We start from the raw sequence: 17,205 nt of genomic DNA, 5'->3' as shown, positions 1-17,205 counted from the left end.
ATTCGGGGCTCCGAACTGATTAAATCTGTTTTGTACTTTGAGGTATCGTCCCTTGGCGATGATAAACTCGTAATTACAACGGCGTATCCTTGTTTTAATTTTAGTTGCTAATTTTGCTCATTATCATACAAAATAATATGAACAGTTTAAAATTCAATTTCAACGTTTTATTATCTTCTTTTCTTGAACACATTTTTTTATATGGGAATCACAAGTATGACTTATTAACTTTTTATTAATTTACACAGATTATCTTCAAAAAGATGATCATAGCTCATCGTTACATAAAAAGAAAAACTTGTAGATGCGATAGATGATGCAAAGTAATGCCTCTTTTTTACATTATTGGAAATTTGACCAGGTGCAACACAATCCACATTAAATCTAAATAAAAATTAAATAACGGTCTGGGCTCTTAGAGGTTAGTTAGTTTAAATCACTTTCCACCTTTGCCTTTCTTTGTGGATTTCTTTGATTTTCCTCGCATGAGTTTTCTGAACTGGTAACTTCTCCAAACAGTTTGTATAACTTCAGCGGCTTGGTTCTGCTTTCTCTCCTCTTCCATCTTTCTCGCTTTCTCCTCTTCCGCGACACGTCGCTCCTCGATAATGGCGTCGTATTGTTTTTCTAACATTGCAAACCGCTCTTGCAGTTGCACAAGTTGATCCTTGTCAGCTTCATACATGCGCGTGTAAAGGTCGTATTCGTCCTGGAATTAAAATTCTCAACGTTATAAGTGTTAGGGTGACGGTTATTAATCATTAATTTTATCTTGATCCCCGCTACTTAATCTCCATCAAAGCCGACGGAAGGTAACTTATTGGCAGGTCTTTTTGCTAAAAAATTGGCAACGATAAATAAGGCCTGTTGTTTGTCACATGTATATTCAAGATTTACATATTTGGCGTCCTCATATGGGAAATGCATTTTCGCAGTTTCGCGGCGTAACAAATTCTGCCCACAGAAGGGATGGTATGGTGCTATCCAGTTCAAGTCACCACCTATTTCTTTGGTGAATGGAGAGTTTGGATAGGTGTATGATAAGTATGCACACATGTAATCGAAATCATCTACTTGTTAAGCCTTATGTCTCCGAGCAGACGTCTATTAGTCATTGCAATAAGTACGGACAACTCGTTATCAACAACTGAGATCAATAAAGCTCGGTATTCCTCTCGAGATGAGTTAAGAAATGAACGCTGGCCCACCGAATAAATGCAAGGGTGATATCACTAAGGATACATAAACTTCCTTAATTTAGAGCACCTCAAAGATGTGACGAATCTTGTATGGTTAAATAAAGTTGAAGGAAGATCTTTTAAGGAGGCATCTTACATTTAAAACAAAGATCACTCACTTGTCTACTACTTAAATCTGCGTCGTATTTTTGAACCCAGTTGAAGACTTCCGTCGCTATCTTGAATCTCCTCTAATAATCACAAAAGTGAAGGGGTGTCATGAAACAGGTCAGATATTTATCAATAATTTTCTCACAGGAGCTTCCTACTAGGAGTTATAATATCCCTAATATCACGACTTTTGTTACTTCATTCGTCTTATTTCTTTCCCTAATTTCTAACAGTGATCGTGAAAGAGGGAGATTGCAATTGGAAGGGTGAAAGTGAAGTAAGAAACATCCACAAAGGCTCTGCAAGTATACATTAACATCCAACCTTTCTCATGAGGTTTTCATTTGCTCGATGTTCCTTTTTATCTTCTTGGATTTTCTTTCTACACAGGTTTATATCTTCATAACATTTTGCTATTTTAGTCTTTGACGCTTCGCTCTCCTGGGAACATTGTTTAAAGGCTTCTGTCAAAGTTCGTCGCTGTTGTTCAGAATGAATCTTTTCGATCAGTTGCAAGTCTAGCTGAAGCCGCAGAATTGTTGTATCTCGTTCAGAAATCTGAAAGAGTTTATAAACTTTGTATTTACTGTAGAAATTCAAAGAAGGGTAAGAACTCCTAAATCTTGCACTCTACATGTTGACATCGCTGATCCTGACGATATGCGAGACTCCCAAGGAACTCATAGATAGAGCATCCTAATCTGAAGTCGCTAACCTCGAATCTCTAAATGGGCTGAGACTTTTAATCGACCCCTTGATCATGACACGAATTTTACATTTTCGCAATTTCATGACCGAGATAAGGTTTGCCACCATGCTATCCTAATCACCACACAGGACTCTTTCGATATTGCTCGACGATCATAGGTCATCGATATGTATGTCAGGATCCGCATGAGACAAAATAACTCACAATACTGATATGCATTCTAGCTCGCCAAGAGTTCAGTTCGGCGCAAAGTATTGCAATATCACCTTACTGGTCGTCGGGACTTGAGGAAGATTGTTTCCTTAGATTAAACCAGATACATTAAACAACTTTCATTTTTCCTTTTGTGTTACTATTATTATTATTATTATTATTATTATTATTATTATTATTATTTCTGTTTCAATGGACTTACACCCAGTACATATAACCGTGAATTTACCTCAGACTGCTTTGCTTCTACAGCCGCCTGGTAATTTATCTCAAGCTTTTCTCGTAATGCAGTTGTTTTCTTTTCTCTTTCAATAATATCCGTTAACTTTGATCTCATTTCTTGTTCCTCGAATGGTGATGTCATTAGCCTCTCTTTCATGATACTTTCTACCGATGTCAGCTTGTTCAATAGAGCCGTATGCTCTTGGCTGCGGACTGGTTTGCTCTCTGTTTACAAGAAAACAAGCGAATGGAAATCACTGCAGCATGAAAATAATGTTTTAAGGAAAAAACATAGAGGTTTATCTACCTGCAAAAATTAAACATTTATGACTTTACTGAGACGCAAGGCAGTGAGTAAGAGATAAACATATAAAGAAAACAAAAATAACTCAAAGGATTTTTTATTTACAGGTTTCAGAAGGAAGATTAGAATGTAGAAATTAAAACTTAATGGCTTTGGTACGCTACTCTAGGTGGTAAGTGCAAGAAAACACACATCTTGTGGAATTACAAATAACTAGCACCATTATTTACATCCTTTTCTCACCTGTGACTATTTCAATCGCTTTCGGATTCTTTTTAAAAAACCTGAGTATTTCCCTCAATGAGCTTTTAATTCCTTTTTCCAGAAATTCCACTTCCATCTTAAGATCATATCTTAACTGATTTCGATTCGCCGAAGTAATGCTAACAATGAGGTTATTACTAAATTGTACATTGCCTGATCCAGTCTCTGTCTTGGTATCTCCTTCTTTACGAGATTCATGCTCGACATTCTGCCTTAAACTTTCCTCCAACGCGGCAAGTGCCTCTTTGTAAGCATGTTGCAAGTGTAAATGGCTGATTAAACGCGATGTCAAATCCTGGCCGAAAATAATGGAAAATCGGGTTAATGAATTGAGTATATAGGGGAGAGCCGTAGTGATTTCCATTCGCCGAACTGTTTCTCGAAAAACGGTCATAATTCTTTCAGCCTCTAGAGACTGTAATTTCTTTCGTTTAGGCTCCAGGATTCTGCATGGATCTATGCCACTTTTGCGAAGATAATTAAGATTTGACGAAGGCTTTCCTTTAAGCCAAATGTCGGATTGTCTCGGGGTCTCTATTGGCACCATACTTTCCGTTGTTGATAGACTTCAAATGACGAAACAATGCACTGCTCGTCATTAATTGAAATTACGTAATATTGTGTTGCGTGCATAATTTTACGCACACACGAAGACAAATTTGAAGTATTCAAGCAAATGAGGGCTTTATCCATGTTTACATATAGCTTCATCTAGAAAGAAGAGAGCTTGGGGGTTGCTTCTTTTTTGGTTTTGTTTAGTTTTATGTTTTGTGTGTGTGTGTGTGTGTTGTTGTCATTATTTTCTATTATGTAAAAAGTTCGATGGGTCTAATTTACCTCACTGACAGACTTAGCTGCAAACTTTTGGATTATTCTCTAGCCGTTATCAAACGAAACAACAAAATTAATCCCGCCTTGTTGTTACTAGAAATATGACATCGATGACAGTCACAACTGAATGCTGAATCGCATCAATTTCCTTTTTTTGTTATAAACTGAAACATGAAATTTTGAAATTTTGAATAACAAACTTGTTTTGTATCAAGCCAGGATAATTCTTATTCAAATTAACGTATTGTGTTCAATGACGTGGAACAATAACAAACATGGGAAGTAAATAAGCGTTTTTAACAGGGAAGGGTAAGATAAGAAGGGAGTTTAAACTACCTGTTTAAAAACCCCCGCTAATGGAAATTTAGTTCGCGCATGTCAGATTGACATTTTCAAGTTGAAACCGCTGAAAATTAACGGCTCAACAAGAAAGAGCCCACTGATAACTAGGTCAAAAATGTATATGCACAAAGCCCGAAGAAATAGCTAACTTGTGCGCAGACATTGCGTTTTGCTTCCCTAGTAAATGTTCTCACACAAAAGATTGCATTTGCGGGATAGTTAACCATACGACGGCTTAATGGCATCTTGTTTTGACGCGAGATGACTTATCGCCTTTCTGAGTTCTCCTTATTTTTAGGCAAGATTCTGATTGATTCGAATTTTTGTTTCAATAAAGGAACGACTCTGGCTTTACGTCTCTCCTTTGCCCTTAGTTTCTGTACCATGACGTTTTAATCCGAATTGTTTTGAGCGGTGTAATCTGCGATTACACTTCACCACCGATATAGTAAATATGGCGTCCACCTCCACTTTGACCTCGAACTAATACCCCCAAACAGCGCGAATTTATCCTCTTAATGCAATCATGCTTACCCATGGGCTAAACAAAGAATACACGATGTATGACAAACTGCTAAAATGTCCATGGCCTTCTGTTACGCGCAAGAAAGTCGTACTACGCACATGCGGCCCAAGCTCCAGCGCTGTGAGATGATCATCTTGCACAATGACAGTTATGGCGGAATTATAAGAGTTTGTATGAGAATATTTACGACCGCTCCATGGAATAAAACAATACGTCAAATTCACAATAAAAATACCTCACCTTACTTCCACAGCGTATCACGTGTCATCTGACCGCTTTCTTTGATGAAAAGAACCCATTTTAGCGAGTTGTCCATTTCGAGGTTTGCAACGTACATAAGAAAAGCCCTTTTTTTTTCTTTTCACGGCCTTTGAGAAAGCTAATGGACCACTATCAGTGCCTTCGGATGAGGTTCTCAAGGAAATTAATGTCGAGAAATAAGCTTACCATGGAAAATCATTCTTTGGTAACCATGTACACACTTGATGCAGGGTAACACAAATTCTACCCTTAGAGAAGGAATTTGTCGAGTCACAAAATTCTATTAAATTGTTGCGGTTTTTCTATTGGGTAGGAAAGAAACATCTTTAAACTATATAGTACTGTGGTGACAAAAACAGAGGAGAAATTAGTGTTAAATTTAAACAAGTTTTCAAGTTATTTGTTATTGATGGCAAGATTGATAAGCTTGGTAAGAAAAAGAAAAAACTTGACTTTCAAGGAAAACATGAATACATTAATAAGATCATGTCTTAAGTCTGTTCCACCTTTTCTTGTTTTCTTGTTGCAGAGGAAGATATTACAAATTTTCTTCAGCTCATTAGGGAAAAATTCCCAGACATAATGATCACACCAAAGCTCCATATGTTAGAAGAACATGTTTGCACTTTTCTTCAACAATGGCTCATGGCCCTTGGATTCTATGACGAACAAAGGATTGAAGGAATACACTCCTTCAACACGAATTCAACACCCAGTCCCAGCATTTTGACCATGTGAAGAAAAAGGACACGAGATTACGTCAAATCCTTGTTAACCACTACATTGCCACGAATCCGGAACTAGCAGGGAAAGCTCTCACACCTAATGAGAGAAATTTAAAACGAAAAGCGAACGAGTAAATCTCTTCCCTTTTCTTTTGCAATGTATCAGTTCGTTGACTAAGAACGAGGGTAAAATTCCCGCACAGCCCCATACTATTGTTAAACAAGTAATTTAGTGTTAACAACTGGGTTGAAAACGTAAATTAGCCACCGTAAAGAGTAAAAAAGCTGACGTTTCGAGCGTTAGCCCTTCGTCAGAGCGATTGTTATACAAATCTGTTTTCCCAATAGCAATGTATTGTTTTTGTCGTTGTTTTCTCTAGCCAAGAACTGAATGCATAATGAGTATAGGGCTGTGCGGAAATTCTACCAGAACGAGCACTATGTATGTAAATCTAGTGTAATTTATTTGCTCAAGTACTAGTTTAGATGAATAAAAGTGTTGCACCCTTTGGAACCAAAACTAAAGCTCTCCAGTCGTTTACAGACTGTTTTGCTCGATATTCAGTACCTCCGAAATTCAAAACGGAGTCGCATAATGGCCGATCTTAACATATTAAAAGCGCCTCGAAAGGAGCCTCAGACAATTCTGATTAAAAAACTTACCTCTATCAGTTGTTCAGTAACGTTTCAAGTCTTCTCTTGTGACTCTTGCTTTGCTGGAAAAAATTCGGGCCTTTTGCAAATTGAAATCCAAGTTTTCAGTCGACTTCATAGGGTGTGCTTGTTGGACTCCACCATAGCAACGTGTTTTCGTCGAATACAGGCAAAATTTCACCGATTTTACTCAAATTTTCCCCCTCCCCTTTCCTCTCCTCTCTCTCCTCCCGGTAATGTTTTAAAAAAATTTGAAAAGATCACTAGGTCGCATAGGTCAAGAAATGTACTTTCGTTGATGTGATTTGCGTAATAGCACACTAGGAGCAACCTTTCTCTTTTTTTACCAAAGTTTTGACTTCTTTTGTGAAAGTAAATGAAAATTAAGGAATAATTTTGAGCGTAACATCATCCAGATCGGTGTTTTCAATAAAGTTTCCCCTGTTGTTAATCACTCGGGCGTGATCAATGCTGCTTTTCTTGTCCATTTAGAAAATTTAGAGAAGCAAATCATAGCCATTCACTGTGCAACCGTGCAAAAATAATCTGCTTATTCATAAGGTTCTTTCGGTTTTGAATATTTTAGCTCATTGCAACCTATAGGTTGGATCACAATACTTCTAGGTGAAGAAAGCTTGCCATAAACTCTATTCCAATGTCTCTTCAATAGATCATAAGCATGAATTACTCCATCGCCTTTGTAGTGGCTTCGATGTCGTGCTCTTTGCCAGGAGGTGAGTTCATCCAATGTCATTTATATGTTTACGCTGTATTCAACCTTTGTGCACTTCAACACTATCAATAATTTCACACCACAATGATCGCACCATTTCAGTCATGCACATACGTGATTATGCACTTGTTATCCAAACGTAAAGAAACATTATAAATTAAAAAAAAAGACACGGTTAAAACTACATTCAATTATTTTTTATCAATATCTCCGAAACTACCGCAAGGAAATTATTTACTTACCTGTTGACGGTTTCACAACTTGCAAAACTAACCGATATAGATCGGAGCACCTTTTAAGCTTCTCGAGTACCCTGAAATTTGATTTGAAATCTCACTGATAATAGACTTGAATTACATTGCTTTACTTTTATTTTTATCGTTATCTGTATAAGACGAAATCCTCTGCACTGCACGTGTGCAAATATTTTAAATTCCGTATAATATTGTTTTCGTGGTGAGATATGTAATGTTCAATTTTTATGTTTTGTTACAGTATGATCGAACCGACAGTCCCACGAATTCAACTACTTCATCAAACAGTGAGTAATGTTCTTAACAAGGAGCGACTTCTAAAAGCAGTACAATACTTATCGTTAATAAGGAACAAGTCATCATTCCGACAACAACTCTGTGACCACTACATAAGTGACTCTACATATATTCACAAAGTGTTCTGGAACGTTCCAGATGCTTATATAAGTACTATTTGTATAGGAAATCACAGGATTTCGAGTGCAATTTGGAATTTACAAGTGCTTATTTATTCCAAATCGTACGGAAAAATTCGTGTGATTACGTACTTATAATAGACATGAAAAATACGATGTAGCTTATCATAATTATGCAGAAGCAAAGCGCACGCAAGTGCACAAACAGTTTATTCAAACCCTGCAGGTGACATTGTGCGTTCGGTCGAAACAACTGATAAGATGAAATGAAAAAATCAAAGGTCAAAGTCCAGCTAAACAGTTCAAGAATTTTCAGTCTGGTTTGCTATTTCTTTCCACTGAATTAACCCTTCTGCATTTAATTACCTGAAATTTATCTTATTATGGTAGTAATATATAATAAATGTGTGACTCGATGAAATGTTCTGTCCAGCAGTCTGGAAATTTCTAGAAGCTTTTATTTACAATAATAACTAATGACAGTTTGGATAGTAAATTAACGCTTGCCAAGAATAACATTTAAGTCGTAAACTCCTGATGTATGTGATACGTATATACATTTTAAGATAGCCACACACGAAGGCAGATGAGGCATACAGTTACAAGCACCAATCATGAACCTTGGACATCACGACCTTAAAGTTGGGAATTTGGACCTTTCAGAGCAAATGCTTTCAACTGCCTTTTCTAGGAGACTCGATGATACCCCCTTGGGAATTTTAGTCGACTTTGTAACTTTATTTACCGCTCTACGATTACTGTTTGCCCAATTGATGTAGGAATGATCTGAAAGAGTTGCTATTTTCCTCATGTGCCAGTTAGCTGATTGTAAATCATCATTAAACATCTCTACTACTGCTCCGCCTGGTTCCATGAAAATAGAGAATGCATGAGCCGCACCATGCATTCCAAATAATATGTCTGTATTGGCAATTGTTTCCAACTGTGCTTTTAGTGGCCATAGATCTATCTGAGCAGCAGTAATGTTTGCATGAATGAAGCTGGTCTTAATTTCTCGTAAAACTTCTGCCTCATTGGCAATTTTTCTGTCTATAACTCCGGCCAAATTCCGAGGATGACTCTTGTAGTCTCTCCTCAAGATGATTAACACATTCAACTTTTTCTGATTACAATTTCGCAAATGTCTACTCGTTGAGATTCCAAACTGCCCTAATACAAAAGACCTAAATGGTTGGACATGTCTTGAAGACTTTAGGTTAATGTCTAATAAAGGACACTTCTCGCGTGAATATCTCCAAATAAGATTTTCGAACACAACGCTATTTGAGTTTGTAAAAAAATGTTTATCATTTAGTTTTATTAGCCTTTGGAACAACACAGTCCAGAAAGGGTCCAGCGAGGACTTTGGATGAGCATCGATGAGAATGATGTTCAAATTTTCAGGTTGTATACCCAAACTTTGAGACGAGATGAAAATATCCAACAGATCAATGATAGTCCAATAAACATTGGCAAATTCAACCCTTTGGATCGCAAAGTAATGGCCATCTTTAAATGATTTCCGCCCTCCAATTTGCAAATATTGCGAAGGACTTGCAACGTCCATGGCCGCCTTCCATTTCATCAATGTGTTGTCCTTGTCTGCAAATAGTAACTGCCTTTCGATCTCGACAATATTCCCACGGCAATATAGTGTGAAGAAACCTTTATCTAAGACAAAAAACTCATCCTCTTCGCTAGGGAATTCTAAATGGGCCTCGAGAACCCTGGCGTGTCCAAACTTTGGTTTAATGAGAATAGACCTGAAGACCACTACTCCATCTTGCGTTACTTGAACTCTTCTAGTACATGAACTGTTTACTAGCGGAAGTTTCCTTGCCTCAGAGGAAAGGAGACTTGTAACTTTCGGTGGATTTGCCAACGTTGCAGGCTTTTTTATCCGGTTAAACGATTTCGTAACAAATGCCTAATCCTTGGGCCAATGTGTTTTGTTATTTGCTCATCATTAACTGTTCTGGTTTTTTCAATCGTTGAATATGAGTTTAGAAAATATATATTAATGGAAACTACTATTATGCCAAATAATATCATGTGTGAGTATTTGGTAAGGTTTACTAGTTTTGAGGCAACGAAGCTTTTTCCAAGACCGGCCATGTGATACTTGACTCGTTTTTGCTGTACTCGTTTTCGCCAAACTGGAAGGGAAATGCAAAATTTTTCATAATATGATAATTATTACTCTCATTATTATTAATACCATTTTGATTTTTATCATCTTTTTTTCCATTAGTAGTCTAAGGCCCCTCATAACTTTGTATTTTGGTCAGGTACAAAGCTCTTGATTTTAAATGCTCGTTCTATTGATGCTCATGATCAAATGAAACAGAAACATTAATCCCACCTTGTTGTTACTAGAAATATGACATCGATGACAGTCACAACTGAATGCTGAATCGCATGAATTTCCTTTTTTTTGTTATAAACTGAAACATGAAATTTTGAAAGTTTGAATAACTAACTTGTTTTGTTTCAAGCCAGGATAATTCTTATTCAAATAAACGTATTGTATTCAATGACTTGGAACGATAACAAACATACATAGTAAATAAGCGTTTTTAACAGGGAAGGGTAAGATAGGATTTAAGAATTTAAACTCCCTGTTTCACTCTATTGGTACCATACTTTCCGTTGTTGATAGACTTCATGCGTTGCGTGCATAATGTTACGCACGCGTGAAGACAAATTTAGAGTATTCAAGCAAATGAGGGCTTTATCCATGTTTAAATATAGCTTCATCTAGAAAGAAGAGAGCTTGGGGGTTGCTTCTTTTTCGGTTTTGTTTGGTTTTATGTTTTTTTTGTATGTGTGTTGTTGTCATTATTTTTTTATTATGTAGCGTCTTTTTTCAAATAAACATATTGTGCTCAATAACGTGGAACAATAATAAACACGGGAGGTAAATTAGCGTTTTGAACAGGGAAGGGTGTTTCTTATTACAGATTTAAGCCAAGCACCGTACTCTCATTCATTGATAATTTAGTTTAAACACGAGAGAAAAACTCTATATTACCCTCGAAAATTTCGTTTGAGGAGGATGGAACCTCCTCTCTACCCCCCCTGCTCTCTCCACTCTCCCCTCCTGGTGATGTTTTGAAAATTTTGAAGAGATCACTTAGGCGCGTAAGTCACGAAATGTACTTGCGTTTATGTCATTTGTGTAATAGCACACTAAGAGCAACCTTTTTTTTTTTTTTACCAAAGCTTTGACTTCTTTTGTGAAAGTAAATGAAAATTAGGGAATAATTTTGAGCCAAATATTATCAAGATCGGTGTTTTCAACAAAGTTTCACTTGATGTTAATCACTCAGGCATGTGAGCCATTAGTAGTCTAAGATCCCTTATAACTTGGTAGTTTGGTCGGGCACAAAACTCTTGAATTCGAATGTTTGTTCTACTGATGCTCATAATCAATCCTGAACCAGACAGGATGAAGGTTGTACATTCTATCAAATAAGCTTTGTTGCTCTCTGACACTTGGTGTCTATATATGAAGCGACTCTTTAACAATCTTCACCGAGCCTGTGAAGACTCACAATTAAAAGTTATTGTTTTTATGATCATGCACATTGCGTTCATCGGCTTTCTTACCGGCGTCATCCTCTCGAGAGGCTTGCGTGGTAAAAGAGGGCTGCGATCATTGTTTAAGAATTATTTGACGGAAGTTGAGCGAGTTTTAGTCTTCTTTTGTTTGTTTCTTTATTTGTTTTGTTGAGTCATTAGAACTGAATAGGAAATGACACACGAAGTATTTTTTTGCTTCGAAGGGAAAGCTTCAAACATCAACTAATCTTTATTTTACCGCAAAGTACTTCAAAACTTCAAAAGTGATACAGTCCAATCAACTAAGACCCATTCCAGCTTAGGGCTGATCACTTGATTTGTGAAATGTTCTCGATTAATGGAAGATGTGACGTTCGTTTGGCTAAGGTTTGAGAAAATGTTTTAGAGATCTACTCATGAGATCCATTGACAACTATCTGACCATTTGAATTCAAAACGTTTGAGCGCCAGAAAAGTGTTGAATCGCTTGTTGCATCTTGCGGTCAATGAAGAAGACAATATCACTTAAATTTCCACCGCTCTTCTGGCCTGCCACAAAATCGCTTTAGTTTAGATAGTCTGTCACTCAAGACTAGATCAAGATTAGACACTCAATTCCAAGAGAGGGTGGCGAAGGTGTTTTTTAAGGTCCTCGTTCATGTGCCATTAACAGGCTTATGTAAACTTACACCCATTCATTTTCTGCCCGATGAATAATTTATTTCGCACTAAAAATGGTTCCATCATGCACTGAAAAAATGAGTCGTTTTTGTTTTCGTTTTCGACGCACTTCATGCACTGCAAGTATTAAAGAGGTTTCTCAAACAATAGCGTCCGAAGCTAAGAATGTAGAGGTACGTTTGTTCTCCCTTTTCCTTGCCTCTTGGCTTAGACATACAGGACAACGCCTGCTAAGCAGGCCAAGATTCATGGTAAAGAAAAAGTGATCAATATTAGAATAGAGTGAATTGTCACGAAGCTTAATAATAATTACTCAAAGCTCCCCTCTCCTAACCAAAAATCTAGGAAGCAATCCATATGCAGCACATTCCTCAGGTGTATGAACCTTGGGGGGTTAAACGAAGAGGAAACTTTCTTTCTGGAGATGCCTCTAGCGTTTTTACTGAGTAAACGCGGAAGACCTCATTTCGGTCGATTGGCTGCCAACTTTGACTTCAAGGTCGATTTTCAAGCACTCTGCCCTCAAGTTTACTGAGTTCGACGTACAGATCTTAATGAAGTTACCTGGGTTTTTACAGGTAGAAGTTAACTGAAAGCGTGACATAAACTAACCATTTAGGAAAGCGACTCTTAGATTTTTTAGTACGAAACTTATTATTCTAACAACCTTTTTAGTCATTAACTTAATTTTCTTCTGAATTTTGAAAGCTTACCTTTTTCTATTTCCGCTGGTCTGTGCTTGGATCTCGGTGAGTTAAAAAGAGCCACGTGAATTATAGCTGGGATCAGGCAAAGAAAAATTAAGAAAGAGAGATTGTAAGAATTATGTTGAATAAACCCCGTTCCACCCAGTGATCTCTCCACCTCCGGAGAAGCTATCTTCTTGTCAACATGTCAAACACGTTTACAACTCGAGGTATTGTTGAGAAATTAAACTCTTTCCTATTCCACCCACTTCCAGACAACCTTTTATGTTGTTGACACGTCAAATAATTTGACATTCTTTTAAAAGCATAACACGTCAACGAAACGGGGAATAATTGAAAAATTGGACCATTTTTCTCGACCTATCCCAAGAGGAAGACACATCGTCTACTGTCTTAACTCGCCTTAACACAACTCTTTTAGGGATGGAAAGTCAAAAAGACATTCAACAATATTTTTGGTAAACTTTTGAGTTGGAGAGACTCCAGTTAAGTAAATACCATTCTAGCTTCGTTTAGCCTCCGCCAAGTGAAGGCATGTGATTGACTAAAATGCCAGTGTTGATGAAAACTGTCAATCAAACAAGTCTTCCGAAACCACTCCTTCGGGCTCTCATTCCACAACCAGTTCCCGGGTTTGTCTCTCATTCGTTCTGCTGATCTCTTGTCACCACCAATAGAGATGTCGGATTAAAGAATTAGCGGACTGAAAAAAAAAAAAAAAGGATTCAAACCTTTGGAAATACAGCAATTGGTATTTCGCTAAACATTCTTCAGTTTCCATTCCATTGGGAAGTCCAAAGCTGAAAATTCATTGCTATTTTCCAAAGTGGACTTGGACTGACGAAACTAATATAGTCCAGTAACACGTTCATCCCGCTTTTGATTTTCGATCTTTCATTCGACCTTCAACTCTTACACGTGTACGTTGTTTCTAGTTGTGGCTCAAATAACTGCAGACATAAAACTGATAAATAAACTTGTTACTCGAGTGAGTTTATGTCCAAGCTACAATGGGCACGCACGCACACATGAGGAAAGACGCCATTCATGTAGTCTTACACTCATCTTTTAGCGCCCTGAGAAGGGAGAGTTTTGGAGGGAATCACTCGGTTTTCAGGGGGAAGGGAAGATTAGTCGTCACAAACAGAATATTAAGGGGGGAATTACAAAATTGACTACGAACGAGGGGGAGGGGCATAAGAATGCTACAAAACCCTGTGGGGGGATCAAATAAATTTTATCGTGACACGACCAAAATCCTCCGACCCTCCCCTCCCCCCCAGCGCCTCAAGTGACAACATTTAAAAACGAATAGCAAATTTTCCAGAAGTACGAAACTTAAGGTAACTCCCTCCAACACTTTACTTTGTGCTTTTAAATACGTGAATTAGTAATTGAAAACTTCGCGCTTCAGTGCAATGTTTACATGGTAACGTTCAATGATAGTTGAGTGAAGAGGTTCAGGTTTTTCAACTTATAACATCGCCAATCGTAAGAATTTGTAGTACTTGAAAGTCTCTATTCAATAATTTGGTTCCTCTGGTGGGATTACTTTTCGCTACACTGTGATCCTTAAAATATTATAAGATATATATACAGATGATTAACAAACAGCGTCAGTCCAAAAAGGTCACAGGCTCTCTATAAAGTTTTTGACCACATGCATTGTTAAAGCAGCTGCTTGAACTGAGTTAAATCTATACATATGTTAAAAATTGACATAAATTATTTGAAAATAAACCAATGCAATGAAAAGGGCAAAAAAAAGTATTAAAAATGCTAGAAGTTTCATAATTTTCTGAAATTTGAATAGATACCACATCAGTCAATATCTTATAGCACGGTACGTTTTTGCAGTTTCTTCGTAATTCATATCTGTAATCAACCAACGTTAAATGTAAGGCTGTAAGATAAAATTTTGAATGACTTGAAAGTAACAGTCATCGAATCTGAGAGATTCATGTAAGATGGTTCACAGGAATCAAGGAAGAAACTTTATCAATTTTCCATTCCACCAAAGTTCTAATTTCAGCTAGCTTTTTCACTGACAGCGATAACGATTTAACTTTGAATTAATCGCATTGTTTCATTGTTTATTTATACAGGCCTGTAATGTCGATGTCCACTTCTCCGTGCGGCGGTTAGTGAGGAGTTGTCTTACGTCAGGATCGATCACCGATTATTTCTCTTCTTGAACATTGACTTGGTAGGTACCGAAGTCATAAGATACTCTCTGGAAGTTTTGGTTCTCCCTCGCTATGTTTCCAAACTTTGCTGTTGTTCATCATAAGATGCCAGTCACTCAAAATACATTTGCTTATGTAAGGATTGAACTCGATCCTCTCTTCCGAAAAAACAAGCTTACCCTATTAGACCTAAAAGATTCCTGAGTACTTATAAATTCACACTATCCATATACATTATATATGCACCAAAGCTGCAGAGGACGTTTGAAAAACTTAGAGTAACAACTACGAAAAGCAGCAAAGATAATGATGGTGATATATAGTGAATGCTATCAATGATAACAAGCTAACATCAGCTTTAATGTATTTCAGCTTGTTGAAAACAAGACTGTCAGAGGGTCTCGTCTATCTCATGGCCAGTCCTGGAACATGCTTCATTTCATCAAGACTAGTAAAAATCATCAAGTACTCAGTTCTATTGATGGTCATGATCATATTTGTCTCCATCAATCTTTATGTACATAACACTTTGTCGGCAAAAATTTCCAGTAACCTTGATTTGGAGACGATTAGACTAAACATTTTTAGCAGTTGTCCAAACCGATTAAAGATAACACAAGATGGAATAGTTTTCTTCAAGTTTATTGCAATTCGACCAAAGCTTGGACACGCCAGGGTTCTCGAAGCCTACTTAGAAAAACCCAGGGCAAAAGATGAATTGTTTGTTCTCTCGAAGGGTTTCTTCACGCTTTATTGTCATGGGGATGTGGACGAGGTTAACGGAAAACTATATAAAACAGACATGGATTACACTCTTATCAAATGGAAAAAGTCCTTTGAAGTTGCAGATCCTCGGCAATTTTCACGTATTGGAGGGCACCAGTCTTTTCAAGCTGGTCATTACCTGGCGATCGAAAGGAATGAATTTGCTAATGTTTATTGGACTATTGTCGATCTGTTGGACGTTTTTATCACATCGCAAAGTTTGGGCATAAAACCTGACAAGCTTAAAATTATTCTGATAGATGCCCATCCAAAGACCTTATTGGACCCTCTTTGGACATTTTTGTTCCAAAGCCTCATAAAGCTCACCGATCCTATTTTTCTAGAGTCAAATGGAGTTGTGTTCGAAAATCTTCTTTGGAGATATCCGCGTGCGAGGTCTCCTTTATTGGACAAGAGTCGCAATTCCCTGAAATACATTCAACCTTTTAGGTCTTTTGTGTTAAGAAGGTTTGGCATCTTATCTGGAACACATTTGCGAAAATGTAGTCAAAAAAAGTTAAATATCCTTTTCATCTTGAGGAGAGACTACAAGAACCATCCAAGGAATCTAGGTGGAATTATAGATAGGAAAATCGCCAATGAGGAAGATGTCTTAAAAGAAATTAAGGACAGCTTCCCTACTGCGGACATCACTCCTGTGCAGTTGGATCTTTTACCATTAAAAGCACAGCTGGAAATAGTTGCCAAAACAGACATTTTGTTTGGAATGCACGGTGCAGCTCATGCCTTTTCTATATTTATGCCACCGGGTGGAGCTGTTGTTGAAATGTTCAATGATAATCGCAAAACCTATAACTGGCATATGAACAAAATAGCAACTCTTTCAGGTCATTCCTACATCAAATGGGGAAACACAGATAAGGGGGCAGTTGATAAACTTAGAAAATCGATCACAATTCCTGGTGGAGTGTCATCCAGGTTGCTAAGAATGGCAATTGATAGCATTTGTTCCAGTAGTAAGCACCAGCCCTGACGCAAATTGTTTAATGATGTTTGATTCTATTGGTCTCACGGTTGTTGAATAGGAACTTGATACGAACTTAGGTGACTGTTATTAAACTCATTAAAAGTTTCATCCCGAAGACATTGCATTGTAAAATTGTCTGTTTCGCGACTTGTATTAAGATCATCCTAGAATCAGTGACAAGTCCGGCAAAGCCTTATCGGGGAAACTAATTTGATAGATCAAATTAAATCTATGAAAACTACCTTTAAAATTTGTGTAATAGTGTAGTTTGATCGTTCGGGCGAGTGTAGTCCTGAGAAGGACTGTGGTCGGTAGTGGTTAAAATTTGTGTTACATATGCACGATGAGAATGATTCTTTTGATGATGGTGGCTAAATCTCATAAAGTTTCTTATATATATATAACAGTCATCATTACTCTCAAGACTAAGTTTATGAACTTCTTGCGACGTCCGCTTTCAATGGACTTACCCATCAGTTGACTTTAGTGAACAATTAACGATATGCGATGTAAC

General features: G+C 37.3%; 3 protein-coding genes across 3 annotated transcripts; 1 reads left to right on the top strand and 2 right to left on the bottom strand.

Moving 5' to 3' along the window:
• Nucleotides 1-436: 436 nt before the first annotated feature.
• Nucleotides 437-3,608, bottom strand: LOC131792528 (dynein regulatory complex protein 10-like). Its single transcript, XM_059109916.2, has 5 exons — nucleotides 3,041-3,608; nucleotides 2,501-2,718; nucleotides 1,674-1,907; nucleotides 1,358-1,429; nucleotides 437-709 (listed from the first exon to the last, which is right to left on the bottom strand). Exons 1-5 carry the CDS (start codon nucleotides 3,606-3,608, stop codon nucleotides 437-439), a joined length of 1,365 nt encoding a protein of 454 aa, XP_058965899.1.
• A 4,823-nt stretch (nucleotides 3,609-8,431) lies between these two features.
• LOC131792454 (uncharacterized) lies at nucleotides 8,432-9,370 on the bottom strand. The gene has a single exon (XM_059109817.2). It carries the CDS (start codon nucleotides 9,368-9,370, stop codon nucleotides 8,432-8,434), a length of 939 nt encoding a protein of 312 aa, XP_058965800.2.
• A 5,980-nt stretch (nucleotides 9,371-15,350) lies between these two features.
• Nucleotides 15,351-16,697, top strand: LOC131792453 (uncharacterized). Its single transcript, XM_059109816.1, has one exon. It carries the CDS (start codon nucleotides 15,351-15,353, stop codon nucleotides 16,695-16,697), a length of 1,347 nt encoding a protein of 448 aa, XP_058965799.1.
• The last annotated feature ends 508 nt before the right edge of the window (nucleotides 16,698-17,205 follow it).

Source organism: Pocillopora verrucosa, chromosome 8 (genome assembly GCF_036669915.1).
Source record: "Pocillopora verrucosa isolate sample1 chromosome 8, ASM3666991v2, whole genome shotgun sequence".
NCBI classification, from domain to species: domain Eukaryota; kingdom Metazoa; phylum Cnidaria; class Anthozoa; order Scleractinia; family Pocilloporidae; genus Pocillopora; species Pocillopora verrucosa.
This window is presented reverse-complemented; position numbering and strand designations above follow the sequence as displayed.